Source organism: Dipodomys merriami, unplaced genomic scaffold (assembly GCF_024711535.1).
Source record: "Dipodomys merriami isolate MVZ:Mamm:240054 unplaced genomic scaffold, mDipMer1.0.p SCAF_16, whole genome shotgun sequence".
NCBI classification, from domain to species: domain Eukaryota; kingdom Metazoa; phylum Chordata; class Mammalia; order Rodentia; family Heteromyidae; genus Dipodomys; species Dipodomys merriami.
In genome coordinates, this window is record NW_027202937.1 from 24,127,998 (window position 1) to 24,152,598 (window position 24,601).

At 36.5% G+C, this 24,601-nt stretch overlaps 1 protein-coding gene and 1 non-coding gene across 2 annotated transcripts in view; one reads left to right on the forward strand and one right to left on the reverse strand.

Moving 5' to 3' along the window:
• Ranbp9 (RAN binding protein 9) overlaps positions 1 to 24,601 on the forward strand; it is a 77,602-nt gene that overhangs the window by 36,347 nt on the left and 16,654 nt on the right. The window contains exons 3-8 of the mRNA XM_070024538.1: positions 6,671 to 6,723; positions 8,960 to 9,127; positions 12,707 to 12,729; positions 19,117 to 19,301; positions 21,388 to 21,500; positions 23,869 to 23,977. Of these exons, the coding sequence (XP_069880639.1) occupies positions 6,671 to 6,723; positions 8,960 to 9,127; positions 12,707 to 12,729; positions 19,117 to 19,301; positions 21,388 to 21,500; positions 23,869 to 23,977 (651 nt within the window). The remainder of the gene's footprint in view (positions 1 to 6,670; positions 6,724 to 8,959; positions 9,128 to 12,706; positions 12,730 to 19,116; positions 19,302 to 21,387; positions 21,501 to 23,868; positions 23,978 to 24,601) is intronic.
• LOC138828514 (U6 spliceosomal RNA) lies at positions 2,428 to 2,536 on the reverse strand. Its single transcript, XR_011372268.1, has one exon. It is a non-coding gene; the product is annotated as a U6 spliceosomal RNA (small nuclear RNA).

Consider the following 24,601-nt stretch of genomic DNA (forward strand, 5'->3'; position numbering starts at 1 on the left):
ACTGTTCCCAGGTTGTTTACTAAAATGAAGTACCATTAATTTTTTACCCTGGCTGGCTTTGAACTGAGAGCCTTCCATATCTCCTTCTCCCTACTAGCTGGATTATAGGCACACCTAGCCAAGTTTTACATTTTTCTTAGTTTTGGTCCTCTGTTTCTTTCTTACAAATCTTTTTTTTTTAATTCCTTGACTTTTACTCCAGACCACTTCTATATTGCAGTTTACAATCCTTACTTCAGGTTTATTCAGGCAGTATTTTAGATTCATTCATTGTTGCTTTCAGTAACTAGTTCAGATCCTGGACAAGAACTTTTCTTCTCTCTCTTGCCTATTAAGTAGGCAGCCGTGTTAAACGGAACCAGGTAATAAGTGATTAAGTGATAGCATTTTTTTTCTCTAGCCTCCTTTCAGAAGAATCCTATTCCAGTCTTTGGCATTAAGCAGTGGTGAATGCTCTTCTGTAGAACATTCGCCGTCCTTGTTTCTTGCAGGAAGGGAGAATTTAGAGCTGCCGAGTGAGTACTCACAATCCCAGAGCTCAGAGTTTCTCATTAAGTACTTACATTTTAGGTTGTACTTGTAGCAAATACAAATTGAGTAGACTTCTTGATTGAACATCTCAGTGTTGTTTTATCATTCTTTGGCTCACTCACTGAGGGCTCTTGGTAGTATTGTTCAGGAATTTTGGCTGGTACTTTTAGTATCCAGTAGGGGGAATCCTTTTATTTTTTTTTTCTAGAGGTTTTGTCTTTTAGTTAGAATTTTGTAGTTTTACATGTGAATTTAAAAAACCATTTTGTCTGGTTTATGAAATTGGATTGGAATCTGTGTTGAAACACATTAGAGATATATATATATATATATATATATATTATATACAGAGAGATATATACATATATATGGAGCTTCTGCTTTTAGAAAGATTGCTGTTTTTATGTTGGTTGCCAAATTATCCAGAAACGTACTGGATTTGTTGCTTTTACTGTATTTTGAGCTTCACTTAAGAATGTTATTCCTGCCTGTAGTTTTTTTTTTTTTTTCATTAACAAAGCAGTCAATCCCTTTATTTTTAAAAATTTTTTATGTACACATAGGAACGATCTATATAATGTACATTCAATATAGAAAGCCTTATATAGTTGATAATGTATAGAACATTTCACAATTACACTAATCTCTTACATTAACATCTTGACATCCATTTTTACTTTTTCAAAAAAAAATTTTTTTTTTTTTTGCATGAGTTCCTCTTCATTCAGTTTGGTAAAGCCAGGTATCCTGCCTGTAGTTTCTATAGTTTGTATGGCTGATGTTTTTATACATTGTTTCTGTTCCTAGCTGTTCCTAGACAGTAAAATGTTTTTCTATGTCTGTTGTTTTGCCAGGATACCTAGTTCCAATCACTTCTGGTAGGTTCTGTGTTTAGTATGTACATAATCCTAATGCAAAGAAATAACTACCATTTTTCTTTTTATGTTTCTACTGGTTTATTGTATTTTCATGTGAAATTTACCTAAAAACCTTCGAAGACAATATTAACAACATACCTCCATATTCCTGAGGTTAATGACATGGTTTTAGAGTTTCACTGTTGATGGTCTAACTTGTGTTGGGTTTGGGAAAAGTGTCAAATTGACTAATTTCCTTTTATTCATGTTATATTAGGGCTTTTTTTTTGGGGGGGGGTCGGTCACGGGGCCTGAATTCTGGGCCTGGGCTCTGTTTCTCAGCTCTTCAGCTCAAGGCTAGAGCTCTACCACTTGAGCCACAGCACCACTTCCAGCTTTTTTTTCCCCCCTTGGGGTTCATTTCGCCTAACACCAACTTTTTTTTAAAATATTAATTTTTTATTGTGAAAATACTGTACAGAGGGGTTACAATTACATGGGCAAGATAATGAGTACATTTCTTATCAAGCATTGTAGCCTCCTCCTTTGTTTACCCTTCACATCCCTTCCCAGCCTCCCCCTGCCCCCCCACAATCTCCCCCCCACACACCAAAGTTGTAAAGTTCGTTTTCGACATGACAACTTGTACACAACTTGTACGTATCATTGTTGCAACGGGTCCACCTGTATTCTTATTTAAACAACTTGTTTTTCCCCTTCCCCTCCACAAATTATACAGACATCAAATACAGTGAAAGCAGGGGTTATACTGTGGGGGAGGGACATACAAAGCAACAAAGAAATAATCTTATAAATGTGTTAGAAACAATCACATGAAAGAAAAAAAACATTTGAATACATATCTTAGGGTTCATTTCCCTAACATCACCTTATCTGACCTTTTCTGCTTGACTCATACATATACTAGATATTGCAAATAAGGGAAACCATGGGACCTATGTTTCTTTGGGCCTGGCTTACTTCACTTAATACACTTTTTTCCAAGTCTTTCCATTTCCTAGCAAATGGGGCAATGTCAAAAAATGTGGAACGCTTCACAAATTTGCATGTCATCCTTGCGCAGGGGCCATGCTAATCTTCTCTGTATTGTTCCAATTTTTTAGTATATGTGCTGCCAAAGCGATCACCACTTCCGGCTTTTTCTTCTTATGTGGTGCTGAGGAATTGAACCCAGAGCCTCATGCATACAAGGCAAGCACTCTACCACTGAGCCAGCCCCAATATACTAGGGTTTTTATAAGAAATAGTAACAACTTTTTCAGGTGCTATTGTAAATTTTGATACTAATATGGTCACTGAGGCTTTTAAAAAGCTATACTCAATTTTCTCTTTCATTTAGTGTTTTTTTTTTGGGTCCGGCAGTGGGGCCCGAACTCTGGGGCTGGATGCTGTCCTTCAGCTCAAGGCTAGGGCTCTACCACTTGAGCCACAGCGCACCACTTCCGGCTTTTTTCTTTTTGCTTATGTGGTGCTGAGGAATCGAACCCAGGGCCTCATGCATGCAAGGCAAGAGCTCTACCACTGAGCCACCTTCTCAGCCCCTTCATTTAGTTTTTTTTTTAAATATTTTTTATTGAGATTAAGTGATTACATTATATAAATTTCACAGATTTCACAGTATTGTAGGATAGTGATACTTAAGTCACAAACACATTTTAACCTTCACAAGGCAAATTGTCATTATCTTTGTCTATAAAGTTTGTGAATTCTATAAGCTTTGACCATACAACTATTTCTTCCATGTTGGGTGATATGTACATTTCCTTTTGCTTAGTGTTAGCTGTTCTGTCTTTCCCTCTCATTCCCTCCCTCCCTTTGCTGCCCTTGAGTTGCTTAGTTCGTTTTCATCAGTGTCCAGTGCAGCTGATGGGCCACTCTGTTGTATTTTTTCCTGTTTCCCTCTGATTCTGTGCCCTTATCCTAGCTTCCCTCAGATGTGCACATATGTATGCCATATATGAGGTCATGGAGTCATTTAGAAATTATGACAAATTATGTAGATGTCCTTTGTTTCTTACGTCCCGTTTACTTTGTCATATCTCCTTACATTTTGGATTTAACATCCCTATATCAGGGAGACCGTGTGCCATTTGTCTCTCTGATCTTGGCTTACCTCGCTCAAAATGATTTGCTCTAGTTCCATCCATTTCCTTGCAAATGCTATTAATCCTTTCTAATGGCTGTATAATGTTCCATTGTATATAGGTACCACAATTTTTGGATCCATTCATCTGTAGTGGGGCATCTGGGTTGTTTACATATCTTGGCTATTGTGAACAATGCCACAATGAACATGGAGGTACATGTGTCCTTGTATCCTGGTTCCTGTTGTCAGGGTAGATGCCTAGGTGTGGTATGGCTCCATCATAGGGGAGGTCTATATTTAGCTTTCTGAGGTACCTTCAGATGGCTTTTCAAAGTGGTTGTATTAGTACATTTCCACCAGCAATACAATAGGGTTCCTCTTTCTCCACATACCCACCAGCATTTGTCGTTGGCTGAATTTAGGATGTGGGTAAAGGTGGTATCTCAGGGTTGTTTTTATTTGCATTCCCTTTACACCTAGAGATGATGAACATTTCTTCATGTGTTTCTTTGCCATTTTTAATCTCTTCTTCTGAGAAGTCTCTTTAGTTCCCTTGCCCATTTCATGATTGGTTTGTTAGATTTGTGAGGGATTAGTTTCTTGAGTTCCCTGTATATCATGGCTATTAGGCCTTTGTCTGATAATGTTGCTGGTAAATATTTTTTCTCAATTGGTTGGTTGTCTTTCTAGTTTGGCAGTTATGTCTTTAGCTGTGCAGAAACTTTTTATTTTAAGGTAGTCCCATTTTTTGTCTCTCTCCCAATTTGTTGTGACCCTGGGACTCTATCTGTTCAGGAAGTTCCTGCTGTGCCTGTAAGTTCAAGTGTCTCTCCTACTCTGTCCTGCAGTAATTTCAGAGTTTCAGGTTTGATGTTAAGGTCTTTCTTTAATCAATTTTGAGTTGATGTTAGTGCATGGTGATAGGCTGGGGTCACTTTTAGTTTTCTCAGCCGCCCAGTTTTCTCAGCACCAATAGTTGAAGAGGCTATGTTTCTTCCACTGTATGTCTTTGGCTCCTTTGTCAAATATCAGCTGACTGTAGGTATGTAATTTTATTTGTGGATCTTCTAATCTGTTCCACTGGTCTTTGGGACTGTTCTGTGCCAATACCCAGCTGTCCTTGTTCTGGCTTTGTAGTAGAGCTTGAAATGTGGTGTCCTGCTCCCTCCTGCATTGTTTCTTCTGCCTAGAATTGCTTTGGCTATTCTAGCTCTTTTGTTGTTGAATTTTAGGATTGTTTTCTCTATTTCAGTAAAGAACATCATTGGGATTTTGATGGGAATTGCATTGAATTTGTATATCGTTTTTGGCAGTATGGCCATTTTCACAATATTGATTCTGCCTATCCAAGAACATGGAAGGACTTTCCATTTCCTGGTGTCCTCTTTGATTTAAGTTTTTATAGTTTTCACTAAATAGGTCCTTTACTTCTTTGGTTAGGTTAATTCCTAGATTTTATTTTTTGGGGGGAGATTTTTGATTTCCTTTTCTGCTTGTACATTGTTGGTGTACAGAAAGGCAATTGATTTCTGTGGGTTAATTTTGTATCCTGCTACTTTGCCAAAGTGGTTTTTAAGTTCTAGGAATTTGGGAGTGGAGTTTTTAGGGTTGCTGAGGTATAATATCATGTCATCTGCAAATAGGGCTAGTTTAATTTCTTCCTTCCATATGTGAATTCCTTTAATGTCCTTTTCTTGCCTATTGCTCTGGCTAAGGATTCCAGAACTATATTGAAGAGGAACGGAGATAGTGGGCATCCTTGCCTTGTTCCTGATTTTAGGTGAATTGGTTGTAGTTTTACCCTGTTTAATATAGTATTGGCTATTGGTCTGTCATATATGGCTTTTATTGTTTTAATGAATGTTCCTTCTATTCCTATTTTCTCCAGAGCTTTTAACATGAATGGGTGTTGTAGTTGATCAAAAGCCTTTTCTGCATCCATGGAGATAATCATGTGGTTCCTGATCTTGGTTCTGTTGATCTGATTCTTTCATTTAATTAGTTTAGTGCTTTATATGCTTTTGAAAGTGTTCATTAACTTTAATCATTAACTACCTTATGTATTTATCTTTTTGGAGATTATTTTGTTGTAATTTTATAAATTAGTAAGTAATAGATGAAACCCCAGGTTTGATTCCTCAGTACCACATAAACAGAAAAAAAAAGTGGAAGTGGCCTTGTCGCTCAAGTGGTAAGAGTGCTAGCCTTGAGCAAAAGAAGCCCAGGTCCTGAGTTCAAGCCCCAGGACTGGCAAAAATAAATAAATTAGTAATTAAGAGTCCTTTGTTTAGGTAGACTTTATTTACCCAGCTTTTAGAAAATCTAAGGTCTACATTTTTCAGTATAATTTTGTTACCTATTTCAGATGTTTTTGTATACATTTTGTATATTTCAATATGAATTTACATCTCCCATTTGAGTAGACTAAATTTTCACTGTGTCCTTTTGGAAATACATTTTTGTCTTATTTAACATTTATTTCCCTCACAAGTTTACTGATAGTTGTTTTGAGAAGTTGTATCCTAAATAATTATTTGTAGAGAAGGTAGATTTGTATAGAGTAAAATGATAGGATTTAAAAATAGTAAAATAGTTGGGTGCCAGTGGCTTATCATGCCTGCAATCCTAGCTACTCAGGAGGCTGAGATCTGAGGATCGTGGTTCAAAGCCAGTCACCACCAGTTAAGAATACCAAAGTGGTGCTGTGGTTAAAGTGGTAGAGCTCTTTGCCTTGAGCTGAAGAGATGAGGGACAGAGCCCAGGCCCAGAGTTCAAGCCCCATGAAAACACACACACACACACACACACACACACACACACACACACACACACACACACACACACACACACACACACACACACACACACACACACACACACACACACACACACACACACACACACACACACACACACACACACGCGCGCGCGCGCGTAAAATATCTATAAGTTACTAAGACTTTGGGTGTATTTATGAGTGACTACTAAAGGAGTTTACTGAGAATCTGTGCAAAAAGTACTTAATAATGCCAGTAGTAGCTATGTAATAAATTGTAATAGCATTTCTTGCAGTTGCACAGGAGTTTCTTGGTTCTGATAATGTTTGAGAATGTTTAGTAATTTTCATGTACATGACTATAACAATCTGCATTTCTCTTTTTTCCCCCCTTAACAGTTACATGGGAATTGGTCTTTCTGCTCAAGGTGTGAACATGAATAGACTACCAGGTACATTTAAAATTGTTAACTGTTGTAGTCTGATGACTAGCTCTGTTTGATTAAAATTTTCAGGTAATCAAAATATAGGTACTAAGTTTTAACATTTTTACTCACCTATATTAGGAATTCTAAGTAGAAATATGGAGGGTTTTTCTTCCGTAGGAAAACATTTTATTTCATTTTGAATAACTTGGTTCCCCAGTTTACCAAATGTATGGACAAAGATTCCTTGAACAAAACAAGAATATTTTCCAATTTAATATAATGCTCTTTAGCAAAACTTAACATGGTATATATACTGTACTTTTTTTTAACATTTCTTTTGTGTTTTGGCATTTAAATATCTACAATTTAAACATATACTCACACATCAGCTACTTTAAATGTTTTTTTTTTTTTTACATGTATGTGTGGGAGGAATGTGTGTTTGCAGGTATTGGGGTTTGAACTCAGGGCTTTGAGCTCTTACTCAATTTTTTTGTTCACACTAGCGCTCTACCAGTTGAGCCACTTCTCCAGTCCAACACTTTGCTGAATAATTGGAGATAGAATCTCAACTACTTTTCTCTCTGAGCTAGTTTCAAACTTCCTCCAGGTCTCAAACACCTGAGTAACTAGGAATATAGGCATGAGCTGATACTACTAATGCTTGGCAGCTACTTGAAATATTTTAATGTGACTGGTTTACTACCCATCACAGTCCTTGTTTCATGAGAAATAGTAGACTAATACTGCCATTATTAAAAGTGAGTCTAAGGAAGGTAGGATTTGGTATGCCAGAACTATTTCTTAATACTATTTCTCAGTGTTAAAAGTTGGTGGAGAACTTTTGGAAAATGACCAATTTAAAACAATATGAAGGGGGCAGGGGAGGTGGCTTAGTGGTTGAATATTTGCCTATCATGCATGAAGCCCTAGGTTTGATTCCTCAATACCACATAAACAGAAATGCCAGAAGTGGCACTGTGGTTCAAGTGGTAGAGTGCTAGTCTTGAGCAAAAGAAGTTCAGGGACAGGGCTGGGAAGGTGGCTCACTGGTAGCACACTTGCTTTGCATGCCTGAGGCCCTGGGTTCGATGCCTCAGCACCACATAAGCAAAAAGAAAAAAGCCGGAAGTGGTGGAGTGCTAACCTTGAGCTGAAGAGCTGAGGGAGAGCACCTGCTTACTAAGTAGAAAGCCCTGGAGTGCAAACCCCAGTATTCTAAAAAAAATAAATAAAATTAATTAAATACCAGAGAAACAGGGAAACCAGGACTGGGGGAGAGGGGTGGAAAGGAGGGATGGCTCCAGTATAAGAGCTCTTGTCTAGCTAACCAATGTAAGTCTCAATTCAATTTAAAAAATGAAGAGAGAAGTACACCAAAGTAATATAAAGTTGTTATCTAACAGTAAACAGATGTGTTGAATTGATACAAAATTTCCTTGTATCTTTTTTCTTAAAATTATACTTGAGAGCTAGGATTTTATTTAAAAATTTCCTTTAGAAGTAAATTGAAGCCGGGCGCCAGTGGCTCATGCCTGTAATCCTAGCTACTCAGAGGCTGAGATCTGAGGATTACGGTTCAAAGCCAGCCCGGGCAGGAAAGTCTGTGAGACTCTTATCTCCAATAAACCACTAAAAAACCGGAAGTGGCACTGTGGCTCAAGTGGTACAGCGCTTGCCTTGAGCTGAAGAGCGCAGGGACAGCGCCCAAGCCCAGAGTTCAAGCCCCACGACCGGGAAAAAAAAATGTTAGAAGTAAATTGATAATTGATAAATTGATAAGTAAATTGATGTGTTGATAATTTTTTAATAGTGGTATTATGGTAAGATCATACATTATCTGACTTGTATTTGGATCACTGGCTTGAAAAGCTTGCAGTAATTGAATAAGATAAAATCTTTTATTCTGTGGTATGTGTGTAGATAGAGATTCAAATTAGAGCAAAATTCATTTGGTGTATTAGCATAAGAAACATGCATGGAAAACATCCTGCTGTGGGTATTGCCTGTATGTTTACAATTTTTGGTAGAATTCCTTTCTGTTTAATACTTTAGTCTTTTGTTTGGTTAATTTATTTTTCTGAAGTTGTAAATGGTATTTTAATATAAAGTAATTATGTAGTGTAAATGTACATTTGGAAATTTTCTGTTCATATTATATTATATCTTGGACTATTCTGGCTTATCTTACATAAGTTAGCAAATGTATTACTGAGGAGCCTTATTTTACAATGTAAATACACTGGATCTTTCTCTTCAGGTTGGGATAAACATTCATATGGTTACCATGGGGATGATGGACATTCATTTTGTTCTTCTGGAACCGGACAACCTTATGGACCAACTTTTACAACTGGCGATGTCATTGGCTGTTGTGTTAACCTTATCAACAATACCTGCTTTTACACCAAGAATGGACATAGTTTAGGTACTGAGAACGATGTATGCAAAATAACTTTTGCCATGGTAGTCATGTTTATTATGTGATTCACCTTTGTATTTATCTCTAGAGATTGTTTCTTTAAGAAATGAGACTTACATTCTGTGAAGGCAGCTTTATATAAATATGTATAAGATTGATGATAGAAATAATCCCTGAGATATTTATTCTGGCAATAGGAATGCAAAGTACTTCGCTTTAATAAAATTTTGCTGGATTAAAACATTGTATAATATGATCTAGTTCTCTAGGTAAAGGTATTATGATGATCAGAAACATGTGGAGAGAAGTGTCCAAGCACAGAAAATTAAGGGTATTGACCTAGAAAGACTGCTTAGCCTGGTGTCTAGAGGATGGTGGATAGTGGATAGTTCAGTGGCAGGGAGCAAACTTAAAGAAATAAAACTAAGAAGAAATGATAGTGCTTCTCTAAAGCTATAGCTAAAACCGCCTATTGTCTAAGATTCCTTGGAACATAGTCACAATCGTGTTTGTGACTGCTTTCCTGTATAGAGTTGATAGTGGTAACAAAGACTGTGTTCTGGAAAGCAGGCACTTTACAGGAAAAGTTTGCTTGTCTCTGGTCTGGATAGTAGCATCTAGAAGATACACTGCTACTAAGGGTTTATTGTTATGTTTCTCAAATGGGGCAATTTTACCCAAAACATTTCAGTTTCTGTCTCATATAGGGCTTTAAAAATGTATATATTTGATTGCCACATAAAAAGGGAGAAGTATTTCAGTATATAGGTAGACTTAGTTTGCATTTTTAACTTTATTGACTATCATTTCATCATATTTCAGAAACCTTGGCAAACCAGGAAATTACAAATAGAGAACCTGCCACAGCTTAATCCTTTTATTTCTCAGATCTGAATTATTGTCTGATAAGAGCATTCTTTTTTCATTTGAGGGAGTTGGGTGGGTATCCTGCCTCTTTGCTTCATATAATAGCACATCAGCATGCACAGAACAACATAAATTGGGCTTTAACTATTATTTATGTTTATTTATAAAACCATTTTATTATTAACTGTTTTATTTTTTCTTTGTTATCTTCAAGGAGTTGTACAAGGGATTTACATTTCGTATGTCTGTTACTATGTACAGTGCATCTTGATCAGTATTACTTCTTCCATCATTCTCCCCCCTTTCTATCCTTTACATCTCACATATTCAGAAAATGTGTGTGTGTGTGTAAAACTTAAGTCATACGAACTTGCTAAAGGGGCATCTTTTTATGGTTTGAATCATAGATTGTGAAAGCTGAGTCTGGTAACTTCGTGAGACTAACCTGGAATTTATTAAGTTTTTGATAAAGTGAAAACTTCAGTAATGACTGATGAGAATTTTTGCTAAAACAGTATAAATTTAGAATATATCTTTGAGAAAAGTAATTAGGCTATATTACAAAAAGATAAAAATAGTATACAGTCATTTTGTTAAAATACTGTGTTTTCTATATTTAGTTTTCTGAAAATTTTCAGAGTGAAGTTTGCTCACAGTTTGGTTTGTGGTTACTTTGCTTATTTATTTTTGCCAGTCCTGGGGTTTGAATTCAGGGCTTGGGTGCTAGCACGTCCTTGAGCCTCCTTGTGCTCAAGGCTGTCACTCTACCACTTGAGCCACAATGCCACTTATGGCCTTTTGTGAGTAATTTATTGGAGATGAGAGTCTCACAGACTTTCCTGCCTGGGCTTTCTTTAAACCCTGTTCCTCCATCTCAGCTTCCTGAGTAGCTAGGATTACAGGTGTGAGCAGTTGGTGCTCAGCTCTTATGGTTACTTTAAATGAAACTAAATGTAACAGAATTCTTCATGCATCTAGACAAGCACTCTATCACTAAGCCACCTTCCCAGCCCCCACTAGTTTTAAATGATTAAATTCTAGAGTTATGAGAGTGATGAGGATTAGAAAAATAATTTTAGTTTTGCTTTCTTTTGACAAATTAACTTGAATTTACTAGTTTGTAAAAGTCATAAAAGAAAGGCTTTACCAAACTTGAAAACATTACTTTTATATTTAAACACGTATACAAGTTGAGTATATAGTTGTGCAGAATTACTTTGAGGATAGAAACCAAGCCTGAACACAAAATTGTTCATAGTTCATGTATACCTCTACTCAGAACCTAAAGTAATTGATACTATGTTTTAGTATACCTTTGTTTTGAGTGGGATCCTAACATGGATCAGATGGGAGTCTTAACATTTGTGGCCTCAAGCTGGTGTTCCAAGAGTTTTTGCTTTCAGATATTCAGATGAGGGATGTTGTTTAACTGCTTAAAATTTATATTTAGTATCTTTTAACTTGGTTGTTTAGTAAGTAGAGTCAGGAGTTTATGTTCAAGCTGTCTTCAAGGCTGAAGGTGCTGGTGCTTGTGCTGGGTGGTTTTTTAATGTAAAGACTGGAAGAATTGAGTGATTCACTGTGTCCTCATCACTCTAGAATTTAATCATTTAAAACTAGTGGAGGCTGGGAAGGTGGCTTAGTGGTAGAGTGCTTGTCTAGCATTCATGAAGCCCTGAGTTTTGTTCCTCAGTATAACATAAACCGGGGAAAAAAAGCCAGAAGTGGAGCTGTGGCTCAAGTGGTAAAGTGCTAGCCTTCAGCACAAGAGAAGCTCAGGGACAAAGCTCAAGCCCTGAGTTCAAGCCCTAGGACCAGAAAAAAAAGAAATTAGCGACTCATTTCAGAAAGGTACTTGTTTATTATTCTCAGTCAAGTGATATATTTGGATACTTAAAGGGAGATTATTGAACCATCACTTTGGGTGCCAGTAGACTTACTCCAATAGTATTGCTCTAGTTCTGTTGGAACAGGTTTTTGTTCAGATGACCAGGATGTTCCAGAGCAATTCTCTCTCTTTTATTTTGTTTTTAGTTGGTCGTGGGGCTTAAACTCTGGGCTTGGACTCTGTCCCTGTGCTCTTCAGCTCAAGGCGAGCTCTCTACCCCTTGAGCCACAGCGCCACTTCCCAGAGAAATTCTCAATGGGAAAATCTTTATCTTTTGTAGGAGGATTTGATTTTTTTTCTGCAGTAGCCAATAATTATTTTAAAATATCTAAGAAATAATTTTTTTAAGGAACAAGTACTATACCTGTCCTAATTTATTTTTTAAAACAAAATGTCTCTTCTTTTCCTTCCACCTACAGTTACTTTAAAGCTAGTTTAGGTAAGTTGACAAATGTGGGTAATAGCACAGTTTGAGGATAAGAAAATCATGCAACAATTTTGCAACCAATTTTCTTATGTGTTCCTCTTGTAGCTTTTAAGATAAATCTAAAACCATTAAAAAAAATTCTGGAGGTAATGGTAGCCTCTCAGAAATAAAATGTGTATGTGACCTACAAAGCTGCTATCTTCAGTGGGACAGCATTCACCCAGATAGCCATTAGTGTTACTGAGAAAAATCAGTTCTGTTTTTTTTTTTTTTTTAATATTTAAGCTTCAATTTTTGTTTCTTCTGATATTTTTATCCTTTCTGTTTAGTTACATATATTCAGCTTGTCACTATTATTTGCTTTTGAAAAACAGCTTCTAATGCCATTCTGTTTCCTTTTTAGGTATTGCTTTCACCGACTTACCGGTAAGACATCACTTTTTAAAGCAGTTTTTAAATTTTTTTTCTTTTTTGATTAAGAGAACTGTATAAAGAAAGTAGAACTGGAGAGTGCTGTAATGCTAGATACTTGGGAGACTGAGATTAGACCTCATCTCAAACAATTAACAAAACAAAACAAAACTGGGTGCAGTGGTGCAGAAGCAGATAGTTAAGAGGATTCGGGTCCACGTCAGTCCAGGCAAAAATTGAAATCCTATTAGAATAACCTGAGCAAGCCAGGCACTGGTGGCTCATACCTGTTATCCTAGCTACTCAAAAGGCAGAAATCACCTAAGGATCCTGGTTTAAAGTCAGCCAGGGCAAAGAGATCTATGAGACTCTTATTTATCTCCATTAGCCATCAAAGCCAGATGTAGAGCTGTGGCTCAAATGGTAGAGTAATAGTCTTGAGCAAAAAAGGATCAGTGACAATGCCCAGGCCCTGCATTTAAGACCCAGAATTGACACAAACAACAAGCAAAAAGGGATGAGATGTGTTTCACCTATATACTGCCCACTCCTTGAAAAAAAAAGAAAAGAAAAAGTAGACCTGGGCTATTTAAAACACAGTTGTATTTGTATTGTTTATGTGCCACATGCCATATGTAGAATAAAGATCTTTATTACTTGGTGTGGACCTTAAGAATTAAGAAGTTTAGCTTCAGATTGCACTGGATCCTGCTGCACAAAGTAAATCAGAATGATCTAAAACAATGATTTTGTTTTAGAGATTGATTTTTTTTTTTTTTTTTTTTGGTCAGTTGTGGGGCTTGAACTCTGGGCCTGGGCGCTGACCCTCAGCTCTTCAGCTCAAGGCAAACGCTCTACCACTTGAGCTACAGCGCCACTTCCGGTTTTCTGGTGGTTTATTGGAGATAGGAGTCTCACGGTCTCTCCTGCCCAGGCTGGCTTTGAACCGCGATCCTCAGATCTCAGCCTCCTGAGTAGCTAGGATTACAGGCGTGAGCCACCAGCGCCCGGCTCTGTTTTAGAGATTGAACTCCAGACCTTGCATGTGACTGCTATACCCTGACCCCTAAAATAGTTTTTATTTTCACTGTGCATTCAAAATGTGTTTCTTTGGCAAATGACTTTGTAACAATTCTTGTTTGTCTAGTATGTATTTAGGCCTGCCAAGTGTCAGGTTTTGTGCTTAGATTTATCATTTGAAAGACCAGGTAGTAAAGATTTCTGTTCTTTTGTAGTTTACAGTATCCCAGCTAGGAACATGAAGAGTAGTACAAGAAAAAACCAAAAACAGTAAATTATAATGTATTTTAAAAGATTTTAAGTATTTATGAAAGAAGGAACAAATATGGCATGGAAGTCCCAAAAGCAGGACACTGTTGGTAAGCTGCTCATTTTCATTCAGAGCACAACTTGAGTTGCTGGATGCAGGTAGGGAGTTGGGAGTTAGCTAAGTAAGTAGATGCGTAGAGCATGAGTGTTCCAAGAGATGGGAAGTTAGAGGTGTTGGAGCACAGCGTGCCTGCTTTATTTGAAGAAAAGTGAAAGTGTGGTGACTATTACCAGAGCAAGAGTATCGTGACTCTCATTATAGAGGTTTGATTTTAGATACCTTATTTACCAAATCACTGTTAGTTGCAGTGTACATGATACTCACATTAAGGGGAAAAAATAAGCCATGACACTATCTTTAATCATTTATAGAGTTTTTATACTTATTGAATGGTCTCTGGTTATTTAAACATAGGTCTTAAATGAGTATCTTTTCTTGAAATACAGTGTAAATTAAGGTATTCCCTAAAATCAATTATGTTTAGAGTCCAGCCTGTTACACTACTTGTTTTCAAGTTGATATTTGTGGTTTTTCTGAATGATAGTATCATCTATGACACCAAGAATACTTTAGAGTTCTCTATTATGTCTTTGTAATTCTCTTCTAAGCAGCTGGCTACATTGTGCATATTGATGCTGTCATTTGCTTACCATTACAAGATGATATTAATCAAATGTTTGCTTTTTACTTTTTTTTAAAAATCAAGATTCTGATATGCCTCTCAGTTTTTCTTAAGAGGCTTGTAGACAAAAGATCAAAGGTTGCAGTTATACTGCTGTTTCATTAGAAAAAAGCAAAGTACCAAAGTCTTAGTGAGTTAGTTCTGCACAGCTACCTGAACCATATGATATAAGTGCCATTGATTATATAATGCATTTCAGTTTCTAAGATGTTTTCTGAGATGTTTCTGAGAGTAGACAGCACATTTATATACTGGTACTCCTTAAGAAAATCAAAATTATATTGGAAAATAACTTAGAAAGTTTAGAGTACATAGATCAGAAGTGTTCACCAAGACATTATTTAATAAGCTCTAAGCAATGATGGAACAAATAATCATCATCTTTTGGAAGAAAACGTAAGTTCCTAGCTGACAGTCATCTTTTGAGTAGAGCATTTGTGATGAGGGTAGCAGACTGATAAGTATAGAAGCTCGAAGGTAAATTGGTAGGTATATTGTACTATCAAACAGATTTTGATTAAAAAAAATTGAGTTGGCTACAGGACTTCAGCCCCCCCTTCTCTATCCTTCTCTCTCCTTCTTTATCTCTCTCTCTTCCTTGGCACTAACCATGGCTAACTGACTTGTCAGAATGAGCCATGTTACTGTTATTATGCATTGCCCTTTTGGTAGATAGAGCAATGATCATTTGGGAAAGGTCTGGTTGTAAACATGTCTGTTTCTGCTCCAGCTTCTAGTTATTTTCTGGCCCACCTTTGAATCATCTGTTGTTTTTCTTGTCTATGATGATCCTTGGTGATGTGCAAGTTTGTTCTTATGATGGCTCAGGTGGTTATAGAGGTGGTTATAGATTTCCTTTTATAGTATTTCTAGTTTTTCATTTATATGACTATAATACCTTCTGGGACTTCCACATGCTACATCTTTTTCCCTTAAAGGAGTCACCAAGGAAGTATCTGTGTTCTGTACTGGAGACTTCACATAAGCATTGAATCCTGGGCAGGTATAGTTGCAGGAAAGCCAGTTTACTTAGATTGTATTGCACCATTCAGGTGCAATTCATAGTGTGTTTTTACAGCTCTAAAATCCTTAAATCATTTTAAAAATAGATTTTTCCCCTCCCAACTCACCTCACTGGTTTGAGAAATACTTTATTAAGCCAATTCCATTTGGGATCCATTAATATATTCCTTCTGTTGCAGTAATATTCACATTTAAATTATGCTATTCCACTCTGGAAATATTTCATAAATGAATTACTCGCTTTCATTTTCTTTAGAAGATATATTTTAAATATAACAATTATATTGCTAATTATGAATTCTTTTTTTTTAATTTTAATTTTTTGTGAACACTGTACAGAGGGGTTACAATTACATGGGCATGTTAATGCATACATTTCTTAGCAAGCATTGCAGCCTCCTCCTTTGTTTACCCTTCACATCCCTTCCCAGCCTCCCCCCCCACCCCCCACCCAATCCTCCTCGATTCCCCCTCCCCCAATTATGAATTCTTATATCACTTTTTGAACAGTGTCTAGATTGGAGATATTTTTAGTGCAGAAATGTTTTCTTGTTCTTTTCATTAAGATTTAAACTAATAGGCAAGAACAATGATCTCTAGTTTATGGGAAAACCATTATTTCCTATATTTCTATAATCTAGATACATGCTATCACATGAAACCTCATGTTGTGTAATTCATTTTGTCAGACCATGATCTCAGCTGCACAGGAGGGATGAGTAGTAGAATCTGAGTCATCCCCATCTTATCTGAAAAATAAAGCAAAAAGGACCAAGGCCCTGGGTGAGTCTTAAGTGACAGAATGCCTACCTGCAAGCACAGAGGCCTGAGTTCAAATCCCAGCACCAACAGAAAACAAAAGCTTCTTGTTTTTCATTTACATTCTTAAAAAAAGGGGCAAAATATCTTTCCCTGTGTTTGTTGTCATCTTTCCTTTTTTGTGCAAGTTGTCTACATTTCCATTGGGAGTTTTAAGGTGTGTGTGCAGTACAGATTGACCCAGGAACCTTGCTCATGGTGCACTAGGCAGGTGCTCTACCATAATCTATCTCACAACTGGTTGAACTAGTAATTTTTGACTGAATAGAACTTTCTATTGATTTCTTTATTGTCTTTGTCCTTCCATACTTAAAATAACTATCTTGTAATTTTGCAGTGAGTTTTAATGGAAACTGTGGGTCTCAGTTTTTACCTTAGTGAAATGGAGAGATTGTACTAAAAGCAACTTAAGTATTTTATCTGCTTTGCCATAAAATTCTTTGACCTTATTTCTGCTGATTACTGATAATCAGTCTGTTTTCATACATTGCTTTACCATTTATTTCCAAAATCCACTGGAGCTTCTCATTTTTTATATTTTGACAGTATTTATGTTTTGTGTTTTGCTTTTGTCAGTAGTAGGAAGGCAGGTGCTCTACCATTGAGCCACACCTCTAGCTATTGTTTGTGTTGCTATTTTCTAGGTAGAGTTTCCTTTTATATTCTGGCTAGCTGAGGCTATGAACCTACTACTTGTGCTTTTCAGTGTTGGAGATGATAGACGTGCCACAGTGTGCAGCTATTGGTTGGGGTCTTTAGAGCTTCAATTTTGCCCAGGTTGGCCTTAACCCTTGATCCTGATCCCTCCTCCTAAGTAGCTAGGATTATAGTAGCTAGGATTAAGCCACTGCTCAGTTATTTATTTTATTTCTGGTTTGATTTATTTCTCATTTGTGTTGTTTAACAGTTGTTTTTAGATATATCCTCTTTTCTGCTGTGAAATCTAATATCTCATTCAGGTACAAGTTATCCTCTTTTAATCTTTATACCTTGTTAAAGCAAAGAAATAAGCTGCAAATACAAAGACTGAAGATAGAGTAGGACTTGGGGTTTTAGGAACAAAAATTGAGCTTGCATCTGAAAACAGATTTGTCTTCTAATTCTGTCTCTGCCATTTAGCAGAATAACGATGGGCCAGTTATTTAATCCCTTATTCTCAAAATTTCTTTCTCTTTGCATATTAATAATAGTACCTCACAAGATTATTGATTATAAATAATTAGATCTTGGCATTTAGTAAACAGTAATACAATTTCCTTTTAGACTTAACATTTAATTAGCGATAGAGCCAAAAGAAGGATTCTTTGGATATTTAAAGCTACTTTCTTTATACTTGATTGTTTAGCTTTGAGGTCTTAGAGTATATATTAAGCATTTCTAAGTTTGACTGTTCAAATTTATTTTTTTCCTTTGAAGTACATACACTGAACTTTTGTGTGGGTGTGGGTGTGGGTGGTACTGGGGTTTGCACTCAGTGTTGCTAAGCAGGCACTACTTGAGCTAATCCCCAGCTCTAGAGTGTTTGTTTTTATTGGGAGGATCCCCACTATGGCACTGGCATTGTGTCCTGTATGTAGTTCCTATCTCCTTCATATAAAGAGCTCTCCCAAATACACAGGTAAATGAAAGTAGTATATTTAAATTAGTACCTGCTTGTGGAAAGGAATCTACTTTTATGAGAAGAAAACTAGCTTGAAGTGTGCACTGTGTTTTATATAAAAGCTGAGCCTGCAAAGCTCTAGTGACTCATGATTACAATCCTTGAGATCAGAGGATCATAGTCTGAAGCTAGCCTGTACAGAAAAGTCTGTGAGAGGTAAGAATCTGACTCTTACCCCTAATTAACCACCAAAATTTGGAGATAGAGATGTGGCTCAAGAAGTAGCATGCCAGCCTTGAATAAAAAGCTAAGCAATAACACCCTAGGCTCTAAATTTAAGCTCTATTGACACACATACACACAAAGCTGAGCTAAATCCAAATTAAGTATTTATTTTTGGATCTCTGTAACTACTGTATATGTATATTCTTAAGGGGAAGAATTACATTTTTACATATTAGAAATATGTCATGTGGATATAAATGTCACCATGGTTATAATATAAGGTAGTCTATGAGAAAGTGAAATAGCTTCATTTAAAATTTATTTTATGGGCTGGGAAGGTGGCTCAGTGGTAGAGTGCTTGCCTTGCATGCCTGAGGCCCTGGGTTCGATTGCTCAGCACCACATAAGCAAAAAGAAAAAAGCCGAAAAGTGGCGCTGTGGCTCAAGTGGTAGAGTGCTAGCTTTGAGCTGAAGAGCTGAGGGGCAACGCCCAGGCCCAGAGTTCAGGCCCCAAGACCGGACCCAAAAAAATAGAAAAAAAAATTTATTTTATCAAACATGTACTTTATATCATTTGTTTTCTTCTATCAATATTTTGGTTTAGGGTTTTAAATGATCATGAAATAAATTTATAGTTCTGTTCTTTCGAAGATAGTAGTAAGAGGATAAAGAAGTCTTTCTTATAAAATAGTTAGATGTTCAATGCAATATGTTGTCTTACAGCCAAATTTGTATCCTACTGTGGGGCTTCAGACACCTGGAGAAGTGGTTGATGCCAATTTTGGGCAACATCCCTTTGTATTTGATATAGAAGACTACATGCGTGAATGGAGAACCAAAATACAGGCACAGATAGACCGCTTTCCTATTGGAGACCGGGAAGGAGAATGGCAGACCATGATACAAAAGTAAGAGTGGAGAACTTTAGACATAACTCTCACACATTGAGTTTTTTTAATAAAACATGTTTCTGTCTTAATTTGATGAAGGAAAAAAAGTGACACTTGGTCACATAGGCTAGGGTAGTTCATTTTTTGCCCTTCCATAGCATCCAGTGATTTTGATAGGTTTTATAATTCACCCTTTAATAGTATTGATACAAAAATTAGATACAGAGGGATAACCTAGATTTTGTAATTCAGGATCTCTGCTTTTGGGGACTATGCGTGGCTATGTTTAGCAGCAGTTCAGACTTATATGGAGGAAAAGAATTATTGTTTGATTCCTACTCTTACCATCCACATGTACTAGAGTATATACATGATGTATACATTTTTTTATTTCATAATTCCATTAAATTTTTCTATTTGGTTTACTCTAACGATACCAATTATTTTCAGGTTACTGGAATACCTTTTTTTGCGAAATATTTATCATTTATATTCAGGAATATTATAATTGTCCTGATTCTAAATAGAAATATCTAACTATGATTTAATAATCTCCATGTGCTAGAATGGATTGCAGCATTTTATTAATGGTCTAAAAGTGATTTCCACAGAAACAGGATAGTGATAGAAGAAATACTGTAGTCTTATTTCTATAACCAGCAACTTATCTTCTTCCTTTTTTTTTTTTAATTGCTACTATGAATGCTCAGGAGGCCCATTCTAAAAGCTTTCCTTTGTTTTAATTCGAACAATAGAGGTGAAAACTGCAAAATGAAAGCTGTGAGGCCCACACCTATAATCCTAACTACTCAGAGGCTTAGATCTGAGGATCATGATTTGAAGGGCAGGAAAGCCATGAGAGTATTTTCTCCGATAAACTACTAAAAAAGCCAAGTGGAAGAGCACTAGCCTTGAGCAAAAGAAGGTCTGGGACACTACCTAGAGCCTGAATTCAAGCCCCAGGACCTGCACAGAAGAAAGGAAAACGATGAAAACATTTTTCTTAGAAAGCAGTGTCATTGCCTTCTTTCCCCTAGTTGTCCCTTTAGTGAGTTGGCTCTCACCATTTTCCAACTGGCTCTAGTACTATCAGGCAGAGGCAGAATTTAACAGTGAAATATTTGGACATCATGGATTTGTGAGGGCAATGTTGTTAGATTACTAGTTTTTCTAAATGTGTTTAGTGGATAGATGTAAGTACATGGTTTAAACACTTGAAAATGTCTTTAAAAATATACTTGTTCACTGGGCACCAGTGGTTCACACTTGTAATCCTAGCTATTCGGGAGGCTAACCTCTTATCTGAGGATCAAAGTGAAGTCAGCTTAGACAGGAAAATGTGTAGATAAGATATATCTCCAGCAAACTACCAAAAAGCCACAAGTGGAGCTATCTGTGGCAAAAGTGGTAGAGTGCTTTCCTGAAGAAATTCAGAGACAGCACTCAGACACTGAGTTCAAGCCCTAGGACCAGCAAAAACAAATAAATACATATACTTGTTCTCTTAGAAGATTGTAAGTCATGACTAATTAGTTTCCTGATTAAAACAACAGCAATTGATATGGATAGGAAGACTGATCCCTCTCTGATAGGACAGTTCTCTCTCTGAGTTTACTATGTGCTTTTCATACCTTTGATGCCATTTAACAAGAAGACAAGGAAAGTGATTGAACTCTGGAACAATGAGAGTTGATCAGTTATTTTAAAAATGTTGTTGTATCTTACACAATGCCAACATATTACTTGTATTTCATGTAATTAAAGTGAAATATGGGTTATGGTTACCAGGATTGAATAATTGGAAAATTAATAGGAAAGGGCCTGTGTGTGAAATAATAGGAGAACCAAGAATCAAAGAAAGTGTTGTTTAATGCCCTTGATTTTACTGGAATATTTATTTAGAGTAGTGTGTATATTTGCAGTTAACATTTTGGAATATACATTACTAGAACAAAACATTTTTCAGCTTGAGAATTTAAGTTACTAAAGCCATAATTTTTTAAGAGAATAGATTTGTGATACAAAGAAGCCTTACTGACAAAAATTGTAGTGTCAAGCTTATGTTCTTTTGACTAAAACATGTGTTTCTTCTTTTAATTTTAAGAATGGTTTCATCGTATTTAGTTCACCATGGGTACTGTGCCACAGCAGAGGCCTTTGCCAGATCTACAGACCAGACCGTTCTAGAAGAATTAGCTTCTATCAAGAATAGACAAAGTAAGGACACGGTGTATGTGGCTAATACTTGTTCTCAAATTATAGGTTTGGTTAATGTAACAATTAGAAATTTTATTTTCTTTAAATAATTTAAACATGTTTAGACTAGGATGTGGGTACTAGTGGGAAAGAGGATGGATAAATAGGGAAGGAGGTCAAATACAATCAGAATAATCTGAGTACATATGTGAAAATGGAACAAGGAAACTATGAGTCTGGTTTGGGAAGGGAAGTGAAAGGAGAAAATAATAGGATGACAAATCAAGATGCATTGTATTCATACATGGGCATATTAAAATGGAATGCCTTGTAATTAATTGATAGTAATAATGGTAATAAAGCAAATTGCAATAACTCCAGTTTTTTCAAATATGTCATTCAAATCATTTCTGAGTACCTGTGAAATTTATTTTCATACACATTTTTAAGATTAACTTTTAACCATTGGCTTTGACTGTTAGAATTCTAAATGTAAAGAGATAATTTTTGATAACTTTTTAAAGAAGTATCTTACTATTTAAACATTCATGAAGTAAACACAAAATATTTTTTTAATTGTAAAGTCTTAAGGCGATGGTGGAGAATAATATGGGAAAGAAATTTAGAGATCTCGGAATATGAGTTGTGATATAAATTTAATATTGATTGTAAGTATTTTTAGCTTGGGTCCTAATATTGTCCTGTTCTTTTGTTGTTTAGTCTTTAAATACATTTTTATTATTTTTTTGGGGGGGGGTCCGGTCGTGGGGCCTGAACTCTGGGCCTGGGCGCTGTCCCTCAGCTTTTCAACTCAAGGCTAGCGCTCTACCACTTGAGCCACAGCGCCACTTCTGGCTTTTTCTGCTTATGTGGTACTGAGGAATCAAACCAGAGCCTCATGCATGCAAGGCAAGCACTCTACCACTGAGCCACCTTCCCAGCCCTAAATACATTTTTATTGTCTTTTAAGCAGTTGTATAAAGGTGTTACGATTCTACAAAGCAGTTTATGAATACAATGCATTTGATCACTGTCACCCTTTTATCATTCTCTTGTATGCCCTGTTTTAACCAAGACAAGTGAGCCTGAAAACTAACTGGTCCACCTGCTAAAGTAAGACCTGGTAATCATCAGGGCAAGTATGACTTGATGGGTGATAGAGAACAGGGATGAAAGCCAAACAAGTGGACTAAATCATAGCGTTGAAAGCAATCTTTTTTATGGGTGAAATTGCTATAATGACTCTGATTATATTTGTATGTAGCAAATTGTGTGTTTGCCTTTTTCTGTTAGTACTCTCTAGCAACAGGTACTCATTTTTTATCCTCGTTTCTAATTCAGCAAATGTTTGACACACAGTGAACACTCAATTACTATTTGTTAAATTTAGATCTTTTGAAAAGGCAACAAGATCAAAAAGTCCAGTAAGACAATTCAACGCCCCCTCCCTCCCTCCCTCCCTCCCTCCCTCCCTCCCTCCCTCCCTCCCTCCCTCCCCGGGCTTGAAATCTGGGCCTAGGTATTTTCCTTGAACTTAAGAAGCTCAAGGTGAGTACTTTGCCACTTGAGCCACAGCACCACTTCTGGTTTTCTGGTGGTTAATTGGAGATAAAGAGTCTCACAGTTTCCTGCCCAGACTGGCTTTGAACTACAATTCTTAGATCTCAGCCTTCTGATTACAGGTGTGAGCCATCAGCGCCCACCCTCAAATATTTTTTCTTTAAAAAATGTCGTCTCCTGAATTTATTGTTCAAAACTTTGTGTGTTCATTCATTGATTTTTCTAGTGCTGGGGATTGAATTCAGGGCCTTCTATATGCTTAGGCAAGTGCTCTGTCACTGAGCCACATCCCCAGCTGTTTGAAACATCAATACTATTTAGGTGTTTTTCTTGTATTACTTGTATGTTAGTTTGTGAAAGTACTCGTTCTTTCCTTCCTTCCTTCTTTCTTTCTTTCTTTCTTTCTTTCTTTCTTTCTTTCTTTCTTTCTTTCTTTCTTTCTTTCTTTCTTTCTTTCTTTCTTTCTTTCTTTCTTTCTTTCTTTTCTTTCTTTTCTTTCTTTTCTTTCTTTTTTTTGCCAGTATTGAGGCCTGAACTCTGGGCCTGGGCGCTGTCCCTCAGCTCTTCAGCTCAAGGTTAGCACTCTACCACTTGAGCTACAGCACCTCTTCCAGCCTTTTCTGCTTATGTGGTGCTGAGAAATTGAGCCCAAGGCCTCATGCATGCACTGCAAACCCTCTACCACTGAGCCACCTTCCCAGCCCTGTACTCTTTTTTTTTTTCTTCTAAGAATGTATTTTAAGGATTTTTTTCTAACTTTTTGAGGAGCCATTACGTTTCAGTTTGTGCTTTTGTAGAAGTTAATGATTTGCTTTCTTTTTCTGACTAGGAATTCAGAAATTGGTGTTAGCAGGAAGAATGGGAGAAGCCATTGAAACTACCCAACAGTTATACCCAAGTTTACTTGAAAGAAATCCTAATCTCCTTTTTACATTAAAGTGAGTTTAATAAAATGTGGTTTCATATATTGCACATATTTGTTAAATGTTAGTTATAGTAATTTTAATGCTTTCATAGTTTTAATTTTGTTTTATCTTGTTTTAAATATTTACATATAATTTTATAATAGTAGTAACAGGTTGTAAATACTTTGAGGCTGGGAGTATAGCTCAGTAGTAGAGCATATGCTTTTTGCATGTATAAGGAAGGCCCTGGGTTCCATCCCCAGCACCAAAATAAAAAATGAGAAAACTTACAAGGAGAGGATTTTATTTCTACTCCTGAACAGTATTCTATAGTAATTCTGCTTTAGCATACTTAAAAATTGTAGAGTATAATGATCAGTGATCCCTCACCTATTGGCAGGAGATATATTCCAGAGACCCCTGCGATAGGTGAAAATCTGCAAAGTAGCAGCATTACATATATGGCAGGTTCACTTATTGCCACTCCGTGAATTTTCACCTATCTCAGAGGTCTCTGGAACCTAACTCCTGTGATAGGTGAGAGATCACTATTTATGATTTTAAAAAAAACTTGCAGTACAATGTAGCTGCAATATAGCGAGGGCAACTGTACACATAAAATTTATCTTTTTTTTTTTTTGGTCAGTTGTGGGGCCT